General features: G+C 44.7%; 1 protein-coding gene across 1 annotated transcript in view; it reads right to left on the bottom strand.

The window, feature by feature from the left end:
* AJAP1 (adherens junctions associated protein 1) overlaps positions 1-21,354 on the bottom strand; it is a 153,935-nt gene that overhangs the window by 22,558 nt on the left and 110,023 nt on the right. Inside the window, exon 3 of the mRNA XM_006161198.3 lies at positions 469-556. Coding sequence (XP_006161260.1) covers positions 469-556 — 88 coding nt within the window. The remainder of the gene's footprint in view (positions 1-468; positions 557-21,354) is intronic.

Here is a 21,354-nt window from a genome sequence, read left to right as displayed (position 1 = left end):
GCTGCCCCAGCCAGTGGCTGTCGGAGACAGCGAGGGGAGGGTGTAGGGGTATAGGATCCAGCCATCCTGCTGGCCATGAGGGCACCTTCCCTACCTTTCCAGGGAAGGTACAGAGGAAATAAGACATAGGGATGGTACTGTGGGTGGGCAATATCCAAAGATGCTCTTGGGTCCAAAGAAAGAATTACAAAACAGGAGCAACATGCAGCCTGAGAACTATGGCATGAAGGATGGGCTTGCTGGAATTCTGCACAGAAAACCACAGTGACAGGCCAAGTCCAAAAAGCAGATCTGAGCCTCTGGCGGCCACACTGCCCAGGGGTAGGTGGACTGAGCCAACCCCTCCAGCCCAAAGGAGAAAATAATTCCCACAGCTCTGACTTGAGGCTGGGGCTTTTCTCTGGGTACCTCCCCTGGAACCCTGACTGCCCCCCCATTTCCAGGCCAGAAGGGCCTGAGGAGCCTTACCAATTTTTTAAGACAAGAGTTGTGATCAGAGCAGCTATGACCATGATGAGGGAGACGGTGATGGTGATGATCTGATGCACAGCCAAACCTGGAAAGGAGACAGGGAAGAGGCAGGCGTGAACCAGGACCAGGAGAGGTGGGGTGCAGTCCTCCCAACCATCCATGGGCAGCTTACAGATGCTCAGATCCCCCATTGTCCATGTGCAGTCAGCATATGACAGGTACTGTGAGCACCAACTCATTCTTGCCCAAGGTCAGAACAGAGACTCCAGCTGGAACAGAGACTCCAGCTCTGGCCTCTGTCCTTCCCACCACCCTCTTAGTACTCAAGCCATGACCCAGCCCATGGATGGCTGTGTCCTCCTTGTACCTGCTGAGCCTCTCATGTGCTGCCTTTACCTGGTAACCAGTAAGCTCTGGTTAAGACATGTCCCAAGGACCTATCACCCACCTCCTTCCTCCCCTTGCAATTTGGGAGAGTTCTGCTCTGCAAAGGTTGACACCCATGCAGACTCAGGGGCATTGGGATCATTTGAAGATATCTCCCTCTCTCAAGTTCTTTCTGAGGTGTTCGTTGCCTGATGAGGTTCTCTAGAAATAGAAGAGCCAAGGCCAGGGGTTGATGCTTCCCAAAGCCTATGTTCTGACCTTACTGTCCTTACCCTCCATGGTGGGGGATAGACACAGAAAGGGCATGGAAAAAATGAATGGCTGCTTTAGCAACAGGGCAGCCAGAGCTTCAACTAAGAGCTGCTGGCTAACTGTGCACAGAGATGGCAGAGGACAGGAATTCTCTCACATCCTACCCCTAACCTTCCTGCAACATCTGCCACCAACCACAGATGCTTGCTGGAGGAGAGAAGAAGTCAGGTTTGCAACATGCCCCACTCTGATCCCCACCCCAAACCATGATCCTTCATGACCAGACATCTGTCACATTCTTCCTGGAACATGGACACTAGGGGCATCCCCTGGGTGACTCCACTGACAACCCGTAAGGTCTATAGCTCCATCTCTGTTCTGCTTTTAGCAAGAACCATACCTGAGAAGCTGGATGGTTAAAGGCAGTGAGGAGAGTGCAGAACCTGCAGGTGGCAGAACCTTGCCCAACCAAAATCCTGATCTCCCCAAGTTCATCAACCTTGAGACATTGGAACACCTGTCCTGTGTCTACCATTCAGGTTCACCTTAACATCCACTTTGTAGGCCCACATGTCATACCTAACCAATCTGATGGGCCATGGGGTGAGGATACTGCACGTGTGTGTTGCAGTGTGACAGATTTCAGAGTGTCAAGATTTTTCTGGCAGTATCCCAAGGACACAGTCTTGCAAACAGATGTTACCTCTCTACCAAATATGATCCTCATGGGGGAAATTGTTAATGAGTGATTAAAAGTTGGCATAGCCAGAAACAAGCTTTCTCTCCCTATTTCCCCTTCTTTCTGGGCTGTTTATCATGAGAGTTCTCATTCTGACCCACACAATAAGCACCACTAGGAAAACAGAGAAGCAAACACTAAATGTCATTCCTCCCTTCATTTTTCTTTTATTTATTGATCAAAAAACTGATTTCCCCTACTGTGTGTCACATAGGAGTGACCACCCCACCCCTGTGGTCAGCTCTCAGGAAACAGCTGCTCTTATGGTGTCTTTTAAAGTTACAGAATTCACTGCTATTCTGTTCTATGGCTTTCTGTACCTCTGTGCTCAATTTGTAACCCCTGCCATATAACTCAAGCAGTTTTCTCTTTCCTTTAGATCGACTATATCAGCTTTCCAATAGGGTTAAATTATAGGGCCAGTGGTGGTGTGATGGTTAAGGCATCTGGATTCTAGGTGTTTGACTGCATGGCTTGAGTTCTGAACCCAGTGGCTTGAAAAACACACTGAGCATGTGTGAGTGGGTACCCAAACTTCTGAAAGGAGTGGAGGAGAAGGATTGTTGTGTGACCATCTCTGCTGGGGGCTGACTTCTCACTTTTCCTAAAACTCTCTTTCTCTTTCTGTCCCTCTCTGGCAAGCATACACACCCTACAGCAAAACTAAAATACATAAAAGGTAAATTATGTCACAGGGATTACTCTCAGTCTCACTAACATTGAAGTGCCCACCAGTCCCAGTAATCTCTAATCTATTCATGACGTTCTCTGAGACTCAACTCAGATCTCAGCGGCAGAGAAAGGGTTGAAAGGATGTCCAGTTTAATGGATAACCATGGAGAGTTTGTTGCCTCCCAATTTCCTCTCCCCCTCCACCTACATGCTCCCTCCAGCCCAGGCAAGAGACAGTCATGGTGATATGACGAATATGTGCTCATCCTGTATCTGTGCGTCTTGCAATGAGAATGCTGGTGGTGATAATGTGATGATGGTGATGATGATGACGATGATGATAGTGTTGATTATAACGATGATATATGATAATTACAATGATGATGGTGAAAATGATGGTAGTGATGACAACAATGGTGAGAAGGAGGATGGTGATGCTGACAGATTACAGTAGTGATATGATGATGATGTGGTGATGTTGATGGTATTGATAATGATGACATTGCTAATAATGATGCTGATTATAATGGTGATACAATGATGGTAATGATCATGGATATGCTCAATGAGTGGTAGTGCTCATCATGTATTATTACTTATTTCAGGAAACAACTCTCAAAGGTAGATGCTGTCATTATCAATAATGAAAGTAAACACTACCCGGGGAGAGGGGTTGTACATTTCTCAGATCACACAGGATCTCCCCATTTCTAAAGCCCACACTAAACACAGTTGTATTATACAATTCTGAGTCCAGAGTTGGTTAATCTCAATGTTGGACTTGGCCTGATTTTTCACCCTCCTTCCTCCTTCCAGGTCAGAGGCTGGTTCCTCTTTCTTCTACATTCTATAATCATGGAGGCAGGTTCTTAAAACCCATCACCTCCTCTGTAGAAAGGGCCCTTGGGGAATGTTCTGGGCCCAAGCCATTCTCAGCCATTTCTTGGCATGCCACATCTCAATCCCTATGACAAGAACTGGATCTCCATTTCTTGGGATAAACCTGTTATCTTCTAGGCCAAGGCTGGAGAACTCGAGGCCTACAGAGGTGGACAACAGAGAAGAGCAAAGTGGGCAGGGTGAGCCAACAGTAGCAGCAGTGATTGGTTCAACCTGAGAAGCGAGACCTAGCTAGAGGTATTAAGTTTGCCTTACAAGCGTAAGAGACTCTGTCATCCATCTTCACTGTCTGCAGAGCCATAGGAGGCTTGAGACAATGCTAGATCTCAAACTCTCATCTTTTTACTAATGGAATTCTTTGGTTAGGCTGAATCTTTATAATGGCCAATGTCTTTGGAAGGGAAGGGTTCCATGACCAGCTATATCTTATATGTTTAACTTCCTCCCATCCTCCCTATGGGTGAAAATGGGAAAGCACTGATTCTCCTCATCTGATGGGTAGAAAGAAACTGAAATCCTGAGAGGAAAACAGTTAGCTCAGGGATAACTCCAAGAACAGTAGCCCAGCATGTTGCTTGTGGTCCCTGAGAGTTGCTGAGCTCCTTAAAAAAGGGACCAAATCTTCATCGACTTTAAACCCATTTCCTGTCTCCTCACGCCCACCAACACAGTCTGACACAGCATCTTGCAACAGTAGTTGTATGATCCATTATTAAACTTATAACTGAGAAGTTGAAAATAAGAAACCAGAGAAACAAGAACAAAGATAATGATGTATTTTCAGTGTTTGCCTTGTTCTAGAGACCCTTCTCCTTCTTTCTGTGTGAATTTTCTCTACTGGATTTCTCATCTCAAAATAAAATTTGAACGAAACAATATGTGGTTAATAACCAGCTAAGAGAATCTGGGCAGACACTCGTACAACAATAATACAACAACTATGCTTTCTCGAATAATTTCGTCATGCAGGGCACCTTGCTGAGTCTTTGATTTAATGTGATCGATTTAATCCATCCCTAGCCTGCTTTTTCTGCACCTGTCTGACCAACCAGAAGCCTGACACTCAAAGAAGTAAAATGACTTTCTCTGATCACATGGCAGAAGGAGGATGAAAGATAATTCTCTGCTCTGGAGTTCCTGAGAAAATCAAATATCTAAATCCAAATCTGACACATATGTACCCACATTCTGGTATTAAATTGTTTAGAGATAAACATTTTACTACCCCTCATGTACTTTGCTTGCAAAGTAAAGCAACATAGTGATTAAAAGTACAGGCCACAGGTTTTGACAGGTCACTGAGCTCCTGCATAGGAAGCCATAGCTAGGGGATGACCCCAAAGTCATGATGATTGAACAAGGACTAGGTCTTTTTTTTTTTGGAGAGGTTTTTTTCGCTATAGGGCACATGCGCTCACCAGACAGACAGAGAGAGACAGAGACAGAAAGCGAGAAATCACCACCCAGGGGGGATGGTCACGCCATAATCCCTTCTCTTCCATTCTCCTCTCGGGATCTTGGGCACGCACGCACACGCACCCGGCGTGAGTTTAAGCCACCAGGTCCAGGCCTTGAACCGCGGTCAGCTACATGGGAGTTCAGCGACATAGCCATTACTGTTGGTCCCAAGTCCCTTAAGTCTTGATGTGAATCCTGGATAAACAAATTTTAAAGGGCCAGATGGTAAATATTTTAAGCTTTGCAAGCAGTATGGTCTCTGTCTCAGTTATTCAACTCTCCATTATAGCACAAAAGGAACCACAGACAACATATAAATAAATAGGCATAGCTGTGTTCCAATAAAACTTTTTTATAAAACAGACAATGCAAAATTTGGCCCATGGATTTTAGTTTCCAAAACTCTGATTTAGGTGAAGAGGCAATGGTGACTGCTTGCAAATTTTTTAATTTTTTATCACATTAAATAGTAGCATATATATCTATTTCAAATGATTGTTTAAAGTGGGAACTCACACTGCAATCTTTTGGTTCCAAAGACAAACCTTCCCCTCTCATCATCAAAACTTCATTGTCTGCTGGAATTTCACTGGTCACTGTCAAGGAAATTTTAAAGACAGCCACAGTCTCTAGCTTATCAATGGGCCAAGACAATCAGCAGTGAGAGGCCTCATTCTGTTGGGTTTATCCACACAAAGCTGTTTGACAGTAGACCACTTTGTATGACAGTTCTCCTTAAGAAGACAGGATTCTTGATTTGGGGATATCAAAAGATAGGGGAAATTTTGTCAGTTTAATTCCTTCAATGGCCCTCAGAAATATTTCAGCCACATATCCATCTCAACTTTCTCTATTCATGCTGAAAATAAATAGTATCTTGCAAAAAAACAAGACTGCTCAGATATGGAATCAATGTGTGGAGAAGGACCATATCCTGCTGATCCCTGGAAAGACTTTCTCTGCACCATGCAAATGCCAAGATCCTTAGGAGGACACTACCCAATGTTTTTGTCTTCCTTACTAGTGTCTTACAATAGGCACATCTTAAATAATGATTCCTCTGGTCAAGTTTCTGATGGCTATTAAATAATGCAAGCAGAAACATCTGTCGTCCCAAAAACCCTACTGACCCTAGGCAAGGTAATTCTTGAACCACCTCAATGTCAACTGTCAGGTGGCCTGTGATGGGGTTGACGAAAATGTCACCTAAAAGGAACATACATTCTGTGCACACAAGAAAGGAACATAACAAAACAAAACAAAACAAAAACAAAAAAACTAACTGAACTTTCTTCTCTCTGCTTCCAAGGTCAATATTAAATTGCATCTTCAAACATTTTGCAATTCAGACGTGGTTCCAGAGCCCTGGAGCATGCTGTGTGAGGATTCTTGCTTCCCTTTCCTGACAGGTGTTATTGTTCCTGCTAATTTAGGGGCTCTTTCTGCTCCTGGTAATTGCCACTGTATACTAATGTGCAAGGAATCAGCTGCCATCCAGATAATGAAAAATTATACCCAGAATAATGGATGGGGACAGATGGATTACCAAGCTCTGCATCAATCAATAGGGCTTTTATGGTTGTATTTGTGGTGGTTTGTAATAAGATCAGGATCCAAAGATTGATGTAGAAGTTGGTAATCCATCTCTGGGTCTGAATGAGGTCTTATTAAACAAAGCTGAATCAAACATGGGCCATTGTCCATGCCACAAACAAATCCACTAAGAGTCTTCTTTTACAGCTTGTGAGTGGGGTGTGCAGCCCATTTGGGAGGGTGCACTTGGATGAAGGTAAAAGCAATGGTCCCGAAATGTGCTAAGGCAAATGGATGACCTTTCTGTGCTTATAATAGCTCACTTTACAACGCAGGGGTCTCATGTACCCGCACATGTGAACCAAAAGCTGTGGCAACTGGACACAATGACTGTCATTCAGGAGCAAGTTTCATAGGTGACAGGTAACACTGGGTACACAAAATGCCAATTCTACAACAAAGAAATAATTCCTTTCCCACAGAAACCTGCAAAATGTCAACTTCACAGCAGTCCTTGAGAAACAGTCTCTAGGAGCATGCTGGCCTGAGCAGGGTGAAGCATGTAGCAAAATAGGTAAGAGGCCAGCCTGGCTAGCCTGACTTGAAGGCACTTCAAGGTCTAGGCTCATTTGGAAGCACTGGTCACCTCCTGGGGGCAAGGTGCTAAGAGAAAATGTATCTTCTAAAACAGATCTTCACAGATAAACAAGGCCATCAGCTTCTCTGGCAGGGATACAAAAGGAATGTGTCATTTTCTTAGTGACCCTGAAAAGCTTTCCAAGCGGTAAGTGTATTAACTAGGGTTCTCTGGAGAAACAGAAGCAAGTATTAACTAGGGTTCTCTGGAGAAACAGAAGTGATTGCGTGTGTGAGTGTGTGTATGTGTGTGTGTATTATATGTGTGCATGTACATATTATTATATGGGAGGGTGTCTTCATAAAGTTCATGGAAAATGATAAATTACATGAAACTATGGATACATTTCAAAAAATTTTTTAAGTTGGTGGAAAAATGAAATTAAAGTGCAAGTTTATTTTGGTACAAAAAAGTTTTGAAATCCATGCGAAGTTTTTTCATAACCTGTATTTTCCGTGAAGTTTCTGAAGCCTCCCTAGACAGATAGACAGACATAGATAGGTGGGGAGAATTATTACGGCAATTGATTCATGTGATTATGGAGAATAAGAAGTCACATGACATGCTGTCTGCAAGCAGAAAGTCCATGAAAGCTAATGGTGTAATTCCTTCTGAGCTTAAAGGTCTAAGAACCAGGGAAGTTAATGGTACAATCTCTAGTCAGAGACAAAAGACCTGAATACTGAAGGGAGGAGTGTGATGGTGTTAAGTTCTGGAGTTCAAAGGGCTGAGAATCAGGAGTTCAATATTCAAGGACAGCAGATGGATGTCTTAGTTTAAGGAGAAGGTAAACAAATTTGCAGCCCTTCCTCCACCAATTTGTTCCAGTCAGTCCTTGATGAACTGAATGATGTCTATCTGCATCAGTGAGGGTGAATATTCTTTACTCAGTCTATGGATTCAAATTATCATCTCTTTCAGAAACATCCTTACAGACATACACAGAAATAAGGTTTTACCAGATTTGGCCATCCTATAGCCTTGTCAAATTGACACATAAAACTAACCATCACTGACTGATTGCCCAGGTTAGGAAGGAGCTTCAAGCCAAGACTCTACGAAGATGAAATCTCCTCTCATTAGAAGTCCTTCCACTTAGGACAGGATCATACGCTAGAAAGCAGAGCCTTCACTAAAGAAATGGCTGTGCTAATATCTCACATGCCGTTCCTTCACCACATCATGATGAATGAGAGTCTCAAGGAATCACCCAAAAGGACTTCAGTGTCAAATGCAGCACAATTCACCTGGAGACACCTGGCAATGTCTGAAAATGTTGGTGGTCACAACTGGGAGGGAGTGGTTATTCTGGCATCTAGTGGGCAGAGGCCAAACTTGCTAGTAAAAATCTCACAACACACAAGATAAACCCATAAAAAAGAATGATTTGTCCCTAGATGTTGACAGTGCTGAGGTTGAGAGCACTGAATTATAGGGTCAGAGATGTCCCTCAGTCACATTATGTCTGGCCTCAAAGGGCAAAATATGAGCTACTCTCTGGTTCTTTCTATTGTCACTTCTTTCCCCCTCAGCTCCTTTTTAATGTGTAACAAAGTCAGGGGTGGAGGAGGGCGCATGGGACTGAATTCTCATAACTTCTGTAGAGTCAATCCACATGAGGAAGAAACCATCCCTTTATCAGTAGACTGTGGTCTAAGTGAACTATTTCATGGCTCACGGAGGTTGAGGGACTTCTTAAAGGTTTTGCAGTACAGTCTAAGACGATTAGGTTCCGAAATTCACTAGAAGGACTTACAGAACTTAGTAACTCATGATCAGTTTATTACACAGAAAGACACAGGTTAAAACCAGCAATGGGAAGAGGTGCATGGAGCAGAGTTTGGGAGAGAGCAGGAACAAGTTTCTGGATGTCACTTCCTAGTGGAGGAACACGAACAGCACTAAGTTCTCCCTTTAAGATGGTATGCACAGAAGATGGCCAATAAAGACACTCGCCTGAGCCTGGTGTCCATAGCTTCTGTTGGGGCTCAATCACTCACATAGAATTGACTAGCTTCATGGCTAACTCTAGTCTCCAGTCCCTCTGGGGGTCAAAAATGATACTACATGGCCCATAGCCACAATGTTAGACCAGCTGCCCTGCCCAAAGGTCCCAGATAAACAAATACACTTTTATCAGGCAAGGCATTCCAAGGGATTAGAGAAACCACACAAAGATATCACTTTTTTTTTTAACTTATTTATTTTATTGGGAGGGCCACCAAACTTAATAAGAGCACTTTCCCCCAACTCTCCAGCTGATCAGGATCTTTGGCATGTATGCCCAGCATAGTCTTTCAGGTTGATTTGTGATCTGAACTCGTGACCAGCCATATGACTTCTAGCACTGCAGATTAGTAGGCCACCAGTTGTACACCATAGCTGGACCCAAGCAATAACATTTCTTTGGCAAGGCTAATTCTTTACTGCATTCATAGTTAATATACTTTAAATAAGAGATTCAAACCCATGCCGACTTGCCCTGGAGTCCAAGTCCCTAGCCACTTTTATGTGCAGACTCTTGGGGAGAGGAAGTCTTTTCTTCACACAGGGATGGCCAATGACTGTGGTGCCAAGGTCCAGACAGATTTGGAGATCATCACACACCTCCTACTGGCTATGGGCTCCAAAAGAGACCTGAAGCTATATTCATGTTTCCTAACTCTAGGCTTGGCTTAAATTGTCACCCCTGAATTGGTCACAACAAAGATCAAGTTCCTCTGACAGAGCTTTCTTTGCACTTGGCAACTCCTCTGAACTAGAGAACATACAATACTAAAGACAGAAGTCAGAGAGCCTGCAGCACAAATCTCAGCTAAAGAGATGACTTTATCAACCAGCTCCTAACCCAAATGAAGGCATCGATCTATTTTCACTTCTCAGCACTATCATCTCCATCAAATCTCAGCTTGTTCTGCTGCTCAGCCCGAGGGGCAACCACTGTCCTTTCAAACTTGGGATTCCCAGCTGTGGGTAGAGAGCCTGGGAAAATCCATTTCCAGGTAATAGAGTTTGCCCTCTGAGATGAAAGGCTTTTTGAAGGCTTAGTTACTTTTGGGGAATCGGTTAGAGTCAAAGAAACCCAGAAACCTCAGCCTGTGTTTGCAAAATCCTGATCCCCCGACAGCTACTTCACAGCCATGATCCTAACTGAACAGTCTGCTGGTATCCAAGACAGCAGACAGCAGAACCTGGGTGCTGAGTCACTGAATAAGTGACTTAGCCTCGCTGTGGTGGATTTGAACAGTGTCCCTCCAGAATCCATGTCAGAATGTGATCTTATCTGGAATAGGATAGCTTAGTCCATTAGTGTTGCTATGACAATAACTCAGACTAGGAGATTTACTAAAAAAAAAAAAAAGTTTACTAGGGGACTTCAAAAAGAAGTTCATAGCAGGGCCAGCAGGTAGTGTGGTAGTTGAGGTCCTGGATTCCCACGTGGCCAACCATGGATCCAGTCCTGAACACAGTGACTTGAAAATGATGCCAGGTATGCATGCGTGCATGCCCAAAACCCTGAGAAGAAAATGGAGAAGGGACTGTGGTGTGGCCATCCCTCTGGGGAGTGATTTCTCATCTCCCTTTCTCTGTGTCTCTCTGTCTCTCTCTGGTAAGCACACCATGCCCTATAGCAAAAACCTTTAAAAATAAGTTCTACCAAAATGGAATTTAAGTGAGTTCATTTTGGTGCAAAGAACATTAAAATCCACATGTAGGTTATTATTTTTTTAATACACATTTTTCAAGAACATTTTGAAGACCCCCTTGTGTTTGGCTCATAATTCTGGTAGTTGGAAAGTCCACAAGCATAGCTCCAGCATCTGCTGGGCTCTGGTGAGGGCCACATGCCTGAACTCGTGACCAGCCATATGACTTCTAGCACTGCAGATTAGTAGGCCACCAGTTGTACACCATAGCTGGACCCAAGCAATAACATTTCTTTGGCAAGGCTAATTCTTTACTGCATTCATAGTTAATATACTTTAAATAAGAGATTCAAACCCATGCCGACTTGCCCTGGAGTCCAAGTCCCTAGCCACTTTTATGTGCAGACTCTTGGGGAGAGGAAGTCTTTTCTTCACACAGGGATGGCCAATGACTGTGGTGCCAAGGTCCAGACAGATTTGGAGATCATCACACACCTCCTACTGGCTATGGGCTCCAAAAGAGACCTGAAGCTATATTCATGTTTCCTAACTCTAGGCTTGGCTTAAATTGTCACCCCTGAATTGGTCACAACAAAGATCAAGTTCCTCTGACAGAGCTTTCTTTGCACTTGGCAACTCCTCTGAACTAGAGAACATACAATACTAAAGACAGAAGTCAGAGAGCCTGCAGCACAAATCTCAGCTAAAGAGATGACTTTATCAACCAGCTCCTAACCCAAATGAAGGCATCGATCTATTTTCACTTCTCAGCACTATCATCTCCATCAAATCTCAGCTTGTTCTGCTGCTCAGCCCGAGGGGCAACCACTGTCCTTTCAAACTTGGGATTCCCAGCTGTGGGTAGAGAGCCTGGGAAAATCCATTTCCAGGTAATAGAGTTTGCCCTCTGAGATGAAAGGCTTTTTGAAGGCTTAGTTACTTTTGGGGAATCGGTTAGAGTCAAAGAAACCCAGAAACCTCAGCCTGTGTTTGCAAAATCCTGATCCCCCGACAGCTACTTCACAGCCATGATCCTAACTGAACAGTCTGCTGGTATCCAAGACAGCAGACAGCAGAACCTGGGTGCTGAGTCACTGAATAAGTGACTTAGCCTCGCTGTGGTGGATTTGAACAGTGTCCCTCCAGAATCCATGTCAGAATGTGATCTTATCTGGAATAGGATAGCTTAGTCCATTAGTGTTGCTATGACAATAACTCAGACTAGGAGATTTACTAAAAAAAAAAAAAAGTTTACTAGGGGACTTCAAAAAGAAGTTCATAGCAGGGCCAGCAGGTAGTGTGGTAGTTGAGGTCCTGGATTCCCACGTGGCCAACCATGGATCCAGTCCTGAACACAGTGACTTGAAAATGATGCCAGGTATGCATGCGTGCATGCCCAAAACCCTGAGAAGAAAATGGAGAAGGGACTGTGGTGTGGCCATCCCTCTGGGGAGTGATTTCTCATCTCCCTTTCTCTGTGTCTCTCTGTCTCTCTCTGGTAAGCACACCATGCCCTATAGCAAAAACCTTTAAAAATAAGTTCTACCAAAATGGAATTTAAGTGAGTTCATTTTGGTGCAAAGAACATTAAAATCCACATGTAGGTTATTATTTTTTTAATACACATTTTTCAAGAACATTTTGAAGACCCCCTTGTGTTTGGCTCATAATTCTGGTAGTTGGAAAGTCCACAAGCATAGCTCCAGCATCTGCTGGGCTCTGGTGAGGGCCACATGCTGCTTCATTCCAAGATGGAAAAGCGGAAAGGCCAATGGACACGTGCAAAGAGAGAGAGACATGTGGGCAGCTGGCTTGCTTTAACCCACTCAAACAAGAACCAGTCAGTGAGAGCTCATTTCCTCCTGGGAGATGGCATTAATCTATTCATGAGGGATCCACCTCCACATTCCAAATGCCTCCCACTGGGCATCATCTTCCAACGCTGTAGCACTGAGTGTCAAATTTCAACATACGTTTCAGTGGGGGCACTCAAACCATAGTCTAGATCTTTGCAGATTTCAATACTTAAGCATCTCAAGATAAAATCATCCTGGACTTAGGAAGGACCCTGTATCCCATGGTTGATATCCTTAAAAGAGACGAATGAACAGAGGACACAGAGAGACAGGGGAAAAGGCTATGGGAAGACAGAGGCAAAGACTGTGATGAGGCAGCCACAAACCATGGATTATTCATAGCCAACAGAAGCTGGAAGAGGCAGGAAGGAGTCTAATCTAGAGCCTACAGAGGAAGTATGACCTTCTTATCCTGCATTTCCGGCTTCTAGATTCCAAAAGTTTGAGAGGATAAACTCCTATTGTTTTCAATCCTCCAGTTCCTGGTCATTTGTCACAGCAGTTCTAGAAAAGTAATAAGTGCACTTCGCATCGGCTTCCTCATTTGCAAACGAGGGAGGATTGAATCAGAGAATGCAGGCCAGGTGTTGGTAACACTCCTAGAGTACAGTGATCACTGGCCATCTCCCTCAGTGCCGCTTTGAAGCTGGTCCCTAGAGTCTTACTTCTGCTACCTCCATGCACGCAGAGATCCTCTGGGAAGGTGGCGAAATACCGGTTCTGACAGCAGGCCTTGTGAGGGGCTATAATCCTGCCTCTCATCTGCCCCTGACTCCTCAGAGTAGAGAGGTCTTGAAGCAGAGGTCAGAAAATTATGGCCCCCAGGCTAACCATGGCCACTGCCAAATTTTGCAATGGGATACAGACATGCCCATTCACTCACCTATCATCTTGACTGCTTTTGTGCTGAGTGGTTTCCACAGAGATTGCATGGCCCTTAAGCCTAAAATATTTACATCTGACCCTTTGAGGAAAAGTTTACAAGCTCTGTCCTGGAAAACCTCCAGAATCTCAGCATGGGCACATGGAATGCATCGCCCCTTGATGAAAACGGCAAAAGCTCAGTAAGCATTTCTGAATTGAATTTAATGGCTATGAAAATGGGTTGCAAGCGGAAGCCAGGCTCTGTCCATCTGGTCCCTCTGACTCACATTCAGAGAACATGGTCCAGCAGACAGCAGTGACCAGTATGTGTGTTGGGGCCAAGAAAAGGTGGTTCCCTGGCCTTGGGCCCCAGCTACACTAGACATGGGGTATGAGACCTGCACTTTGACAGACACATCTTCTCTGGAGCAGAAAACCAATCCCAAGGGAAACGAAACCTACTGAGAGAGGAAACAATACTAAGTTTCCAGGGTGGCTTTCAAAGCATGCGTGTCAGGGTTCCCAATGTGTCAGTCTCCACTGCTTCCCTGTGTGTTGGCTTCTTCATAATACATGTGGTTACACACACACACACACACACACACACACACACACATTCTGACTGTATTGCTCAACTTATTTCAGAACAGGAGCTGCCAATACTTGGCTTTGAGCTCAGTAGCAGATATGGAAATGACCCATTTCTTGTACTTAACTCCCAATAGCATTTGGATATTTCAACAAAGGATGATGGGCTCTGAAGGCATGCGCTGGGGGAAGCCAGCCTTGCTGGATGCTAAGGAGAGGTCAAGGGCCTGGGAGGGGCACCCACATGGGGCCTGTCAGTGAAGGAAGCCTCAGATGAGCAGAGGGGGCCTTCTGCTGTCAGATAGCCCTGTGCAAGGGCCTGAGTCTGCCAGGAGAGCCCCGGGCTCCATGTGTCAGCTGCAACGTCTGTTTTGATCACTCGCCAGCCCCCCGCCATCCCAACAGAGGCTATATTTAGCCATAAATGGTGAATGGATCAAACTTCTAAGTGAATGGCGAGGCTCTCTTCCCAAAGCTGGCTGTGCCTCCTCTTAGAGGCATGGCTCTATGACATCACGGTTCCCATTCTGCAGTGTGTCTGGAGCACCCACAGTGCAGTGGGATAAATGACAGGGGAGGAAGGTACCCAGAGCACGAGTGCACACACAATAGGCACTCAAAAGACAGTGGCTTCTCATCCTGGTTGTGATTATAGTGCAGTCTGCACAGAGGATTAGGTCAGCTCCCTGGAGCAGAGGCAGGGCTGGGTATGCCTTGAGTGGGTGCTCCATAAACATCCTATCCAAGTCAGAAAGCCCAGAGTACTCAGAGCATCGCAGCCCAATTACCACCTGATGTCCAGTCCCAGAGACCCAATTCCTCTGACCTTCTTGTTTTGATCTCTCTTTAAAAATATACTCCCTGCCTCCCAGACACATCCAAATTAAACAGATGAGAACCTAGGCTGCAGGACATTTGCCTCCCTGTTATTTGAGCTGCCATCACCAGCTCATTTTCAGTGATGATTCAACATTAACTCTGGTGCAGGACAGATGTGCCTGTCTAGTGGTCCGTCTTAGCAGGGCAGATCGGAGTGTGCCCTTTACAGTCAACACATACAAAAAGGAAGGAGTAGGAGATTCTTAGATGCTGGTGAAGGACCAGAGGGGATTCTGAGTAATTTCAGCAAGAAAGCACTTTCCCTGCTGGTGCTCATAGACATAGAAAGCTGTGGGACAGTGATCACTATAAGGAGCTTGACCAAGTTTGGAGTCAGTTGCACTTGCATTCTGATTTGAGCTCTGCTTCCATTACGTGCCAAAAATGCACAGTCTACCTGTGCAGAGCAATTGGGTAGAGGAAAGAACAGTGTCTGGACTCACCTTTCAGGTGCAAACTACTCTCCTGACTCAAGTCACACAAGAGTAACTTGTGAGAATGCCCCCTCTACACCCAGGGCATCCTATAAGCGTTGTGATGACAAATAGGAGCATGACATGTGCAATGTGCCCTTTGCTGAGGGACATGTCTCTGTGCTGTACTCCCAGGACCTCAAATGCCACATCCTGATTTTCCCTCCTCATCCTGTGCAGGGTCTAACATCTCCCAGAGAGACATGATTAAAATGTGACATATCTTGTCTCCAGAAGGTCCCTGCCAGATAGAAATGTGCTATTCACTTATTCAACAGCTGTTTATTGAGGATCTACTTTGTGCAGACATTGGATAAACTCTAAGGGTGCAGTAGGGAGACAAAAGCAGGTAGTTAGTCAGGAGCTACCAGAACAGGCTGGTGTCTAAGGTACTGAGACGGCAGATGCTAACCAACCAATCACAGAAATACATGTGCAATTGTATTGCAACAAAAGCTTTGATGACAAGAGATACCATGAATGCCTGTAACAGTCTATCTAGGAAGTCAGGGGAGAGGATTCCCAGGGAACTGAGACTGCTCCCTGGGGTTATATGTTACCAAGGTAGTCTGAATCTTTACCCTCCCTCCAACCACATTCTTGCCATGACACATGGCAATTGCTTCTAGGCTGGACTAGTGTCCAGAGCAGAGATGGCATGAGTGTTTGGCTGTTTTGCACACTGTCATTGCCTTGAGAACATGCCTAGCTAAGTTGGGGGAGGAGAAACACACCTCTCCTCAGCAGAGCTGGCAGCCTCAATCACCCCAACTGAAGTTGACCCAGATCAGCCAACAGACGGCAACCCCAGACATGTGCATGAAGCTCAGCAATATGCTCACACTGCTGAATGCCCTGATTGTGTGGTGGTGTTTGTTATGTGGCATTTTGGAGGCCACAGTTAATAGATCTGCTGGGGAAAGAAAGAAGGGAGCACTGTTGCAGACAAAGGGAAGGACCTGCAGGGAGAAAGGCCAGATGTAGGCCTCCACTGACACAACATAGGGGAGTGACTGCTTCCTAAGGTGGTGGCTACCAATCAGGACAGCTGAGAGGATGGGATGTCTCCAGATGCCACTCACTCCACCATCATCTCCCCAAACCACCATTCGATCACGAGTCCTCGTGACATATTGGGTCCTCCAGTCAGGGAATCCAGGCTCTGACACGTGCAAGAAGGGAAGAGGCAGGAGACACACAGGTTTAGTTTTGTAGAAGAGAGAAAGGCACAGGGTGTGCTATGAGCAGCTCAAAGGTTCCATATCAGGTGGGGCTACAGAGGTTGCAGCCCCCTGTGTTCTCTGAAGACCATTCTCAGTATTCTAGAGTGGGGGAAGAGTCCTGTGCTTGAATCAGAATGGGGCAGTCTATGCATAAAGCTTGGTTCCCTCCTAGAGATCAGGATGTACAGATTTGAGAACCCTCCAAAAAACAAATCTATTTCAGAAAGTTTGTTTTACCCAGCATTTCTCAGATGATTCAACATCTGTACTCTTCTTCCACAGAACATGTGTCTCAACCCTTGGGGAAATGAATCTCTCATAAACTCAGCAGGATGCGAGCTCAGGAGAGGAATAAAGACCTACTGCTCTCAACTCATTTTGAGTTGTGCTCTTAGCTGCCCCTCTACCTCTGCTAACACCTGCTGCATCCCAGGCCTCCATAAATGCTGCTGAGATGGAGGGAAGAAATTCAGCTCGGGAAATCCCAACCCAAGAAAGATGGTACTTGCTGTATGATCTTGGCTTGGAAAGCTCTTGTTTTGGAGTTGAGATTAGAGAAGGGCTAACCCCAATGCATGCCCACTACAAATGGTACCCAGAACATTCCTGAGTGGTGGTTCTGAGCTCCAAGCTGAGGTCCCTGCTGAGTAGACACAGTTTCATTCCTTCAGCCTCACTGAGCTGCTTTCCACAGGGCTGAGCCCTTCTTGTGGTGTGGGGCATGTGGTGGCTGCACCTCTATTTCCATGTTGACAGAACCTGACTCACTGATACAACTATCAAACTTCATCAGTGACACAGTCTTTGCATGACCATGTTGTAGTCAGCTGTTGAATATCCTCCCATCTGTGCACTTCTTTGTAGAATTCAGTTTTAGCAAAGAATCTTCCTAAATCAGAACCTCCACCCTTGATATCTGATCACTTTCCATATCTAATCAGGTTCCTTATTCTCCACTATTCCCTAGGTAATGTCTGATTATTCTGACCTGTCTTCAACAAGAATCCTGTTAGGTCAGTTAAGCCAGAACCCCCTTCACCCTGATGTCTTCCCTTAGTAATTTTCCATCTACAGACCTTGCTCTGTGGCTATAAATTCCCACTTGTCCAGTCGTGCTTGGAGTTTAGCCCAATCTCTCCCCCAGTGCAAAAATCTCATTGCCATGGTACCTATACCTATCATGATGGTCCGGAATAAAGTCTTCCCTACAGTGCTTTAGTAAGTGTAAACGAAGAATTTTTTCCCTAAACATCATCCGCATGGCTTTCCAGTGAGTTCTGAGTCAAACGTCTTAGAGTTAGACGGGTTGACAGGCAGGGTGGGAGGCTCTGGCCTAATCTCTTTGGAGCAAGGCCCAAAGCTTGCAAACAGAGCTCAGGCCCAGCTGGCAGTCGGCTCTGTCTCCAAAAATCCACTGGCAGTGTCAGTGGAGCCAGCCGGAGGGAGATGGCCATCTCTGTGTTCCACTGAATCTCTCTGTAGCCAGGAAGTTTGGGGAGACTGCAATGCAACTTTAAGTGTGGGGTGATGTGGCAGAGAAGGGGGAAATGCAGGGCCCCAGGATTAGCTTCCCAAGAGAGTTTTGCCTTTTACTTTTGAAAAGCCTCCTGGTGGGGAATGTCATCAAATTATGTAGCTATTGCTGTCTTTATGCTACCAACAACCATTATATTAAAAACAATAAACAGATAAAAAGATGCATTTTAAAAGTCCCTAGAACCCTCATCTCCCAGCCAGAAGCCCTCCCCATTGCCTTTGGATAGTCCTTTGATTACCCTGCCACCAGGATCAGGGTAGGCAGTGCCTAGGCAGTGCCATCATCTGTGGTCTGACACCTGCAGAGAGGGGCACATAAGAATTATAGCTGTTCTCTCCACCCCAGCTTCCAGGCAGAGCCACTTGGTGGGCCAACTGGGAAGAGTCTTGCCCAGGCAGGGCTATTCCCCCTGCATCTTGTCCCCTAGGGTGCTGTAAGGACAGGATATGAAATGACCAGATATTGGTGACTATGGGCATTGTCCTCATGATGCCTGGCCCTAAGGAAGAGGGTCAGAGGGGTGGGGGACACCAAGGAATAGTGGCTTCTGTTGTAAGAAAGAAATGGTGAACAATAAAACAGCTGTTTTTTACATTGCTCTCTGGTTCCAGTGACATTTCAACCCATGTTTCCAAGAGGGCCTTTGAAAGTACAGACTGAGACTCCATCATACAGAACAAACAGAAACAAACAAATGTTCAAGTTCAATCTGGGTAATCAGAAGCTGAAAATTCCCTGTGATTTGGAATACAGAGGAGTTTTTTTCTTCCCATCCCCAAAATGACTACTTGGATCCAAGGAAGATCCATGGGCTGGGTTGAGAAAAAAGCAGAGGTTGAAACCTGCAAAGGTGGATGGACCATCCAGAAGTATGGCAATCCACTCTCCAGTCCACATTATCCCAACCAGGCTACTTGCCAGAAGGAAAAGTGATTTCTCTGTATAGGAAGGACCACACTCTAGAGCAGGAGTCAGCAAACTTTTCTTGCAAAGGGGCAGCCAGAGAGTTAATAGACTGTCTTGTAGACCACAGTTTCTGTTGGAGCCACTCAACTTTGCCTTTGTAGCTCACAAGTAGCTATAAACAAATGTAAATGAGAGGGTGGCTGTGTGCCAAGGCTGCTTATGGACATTGAAACTGAATTTTAAATAATTCTTGTGTGGTATAAAATATTATCCTTCTGTTTTTTTTTTTTTTTTTTCTCTACCACTTAAACATGTAAAATCTATTCTTAGTTCCCAGAAGGTATAAACACAGGAAACAAGCAGAGATTGGCTCATAGGCCATAATTTGCCAACCTCTGATCTAGAACCTCCAATTACAGTTTTTCATATGAACTGTTCAGCATTCAACACAAAACTACCAGGCACACTAGGGGAGAGGACCAAATGAACAAAAACAAAGAGGCAGGGAAAATAACAGACAAAAGCAGTAGTTTCATAGAATATTTAAGTATGAAAGTTTAAAATACAAAAGATTAATATATTAAAGGAAACAGGTTACCAGGTGGACAATTTCAAGAGACAACTGGGACACATATAAATACTAATATTTTATATATAAACAATGCATATGAATAATTTATGTATGAATAATACATAAAAACATTTTTGAAGAAAACAGAATCTATTCCTGTTAATTCTGGTACAATTAGCCTGGGCCAATTCTTGCTTCCTTTTGGGTGCTGGTTTTCTCCTTTGTGTAACAAGGAACTGGGCTTAGAGCTGTAGACTTCAGTCTTAGGTTGTACCTTCCAGGGGTTGGAGAAGAATTACAGAGGCTCCAAGGTACCCTCTCTATATATACAGTGCTGTCTCCCTTTAATCTATTTTCCATATACAGGATAGAAGATTTAGCTAAAAAAAAATCTTTTAAAAATGTTTGGATTAATTAGTGCACAAGGCCCCTTCTGTCGGCAATAATAGATAATTTTGTGAAAGGGAAAGATTTGGATAGGCTCTAGTTACTATCTTCAGAGACAGGAGTAGGAATGATGAAAAGACCATGGAAAGAACCTGCCAGATGGTCCAGAACAAAGGCCATGTGGCTGAGGAGCCCCCAGGTCATATTTGGCAGGAAGTCTGGAAAGAACAGGAGGAGTCCTAAGCAAAACAGCAATGTGTCTCTGGGGGTGGTGTTTTTGGAGCGGAGAGGTCCAAGGGCTCACTTTCCTTAGAGATTCCACCTTTGTCTCATGTCTCGAATTCCACTATTTGGTCTTGTTTTTTTAGTTGTCTTATGAGAAGCAAATTCCCCTGGGAAGAATGTATTAGTCAGGTATCAGTATAAATGGGGATGTGGGGTGGGAACAGATGTGAGAGGTCAGGATAATTTCTTATTGGCAGAAAAAAATCTAGAGAATCAAGAAGGCCCCAAATCCTTAAGTACATGGAGATACCGAGGACAGGAAACATGGAAGCCAACCAATATGGGAGTTTCATGCAAAAAAAAAAAAAAAAAGGGCTGGGCTCCTTCCTACTTATCTAATTTGAATTCCACACTACAGTCATACCATTTGTTCAGTACCTATTTTGTAGCCAGCAGACCAATGAATCTTCATAGCTCTGTAAAATGGATAAATAGGGAGCTCACAGAGATCACATGAGTATTTTTCCTGAGCAGTCCAATCAGCTCTCAATCTCACAATTACCATCTTTATATTGACTGATCATGATACCTTCTATAGCCAAGACCCTTCACCTTCTATTATACATTCTCATGTCTAATGGTTATCTCTCCTGGGGTATTCTAAGATTCTCGATCACAAAAACAACCCTGTTTGCATCCTTGCCGTTCCATCTCAGTGGCTGCCACAATGTCTTCCCTCTTCCTCTTCTCACTTTTCTTTTTCCTCCTTCCCTTTCTTCTCTCCCTTTCCTTTCCCTCCCTCTCTTTCTATTCTTCCTTCATTTCCCTTCTTCTCTTTCTGCCTAATTTCTTTCCTTCACCCTCTTTGCCCTCCTCCTCTTCTCCTTTCTGTACATTATTTCATGGCCAGCTACAACTTTCTGCTTCCCTTTCTCATTTATCTAGGACGCAGTTTCTCCATTCATGTTAGCCCTGTGCCTTGCACAGTCACTTTCCTGGCTAACTCACCCTTGTCTCTTTGTGAGCACCCCCATCACCATCTTGTGAGAATGGCAAGTATATACACAGAAGGAGGTCTGGTTGCATTAGGATGCAAGACCCAGCACCCCTTGCCTGGCTTCTTAGTTACAGTGTCCAGAGCCATTCCTG

The sequence above is a fragment of the Tupaia chinensis genome, unplaced genomic scaffold (assembly GCF_000334495.1).
Source record: "Tupaia chinensis unplaced genomic scaffold, TupChi_1.0 Scaffold138365_1, whole genome shotgun sequence".
Lineage (NCBI taxonomy): Eukaryota > Metazoa > Chordata > Mammalia > Scandentia > Tupaiidae > Tupaia > Tupaia belangeri.
This window is presented reverse-complemented; position numbering and strand designations above follow the sequence as displayed.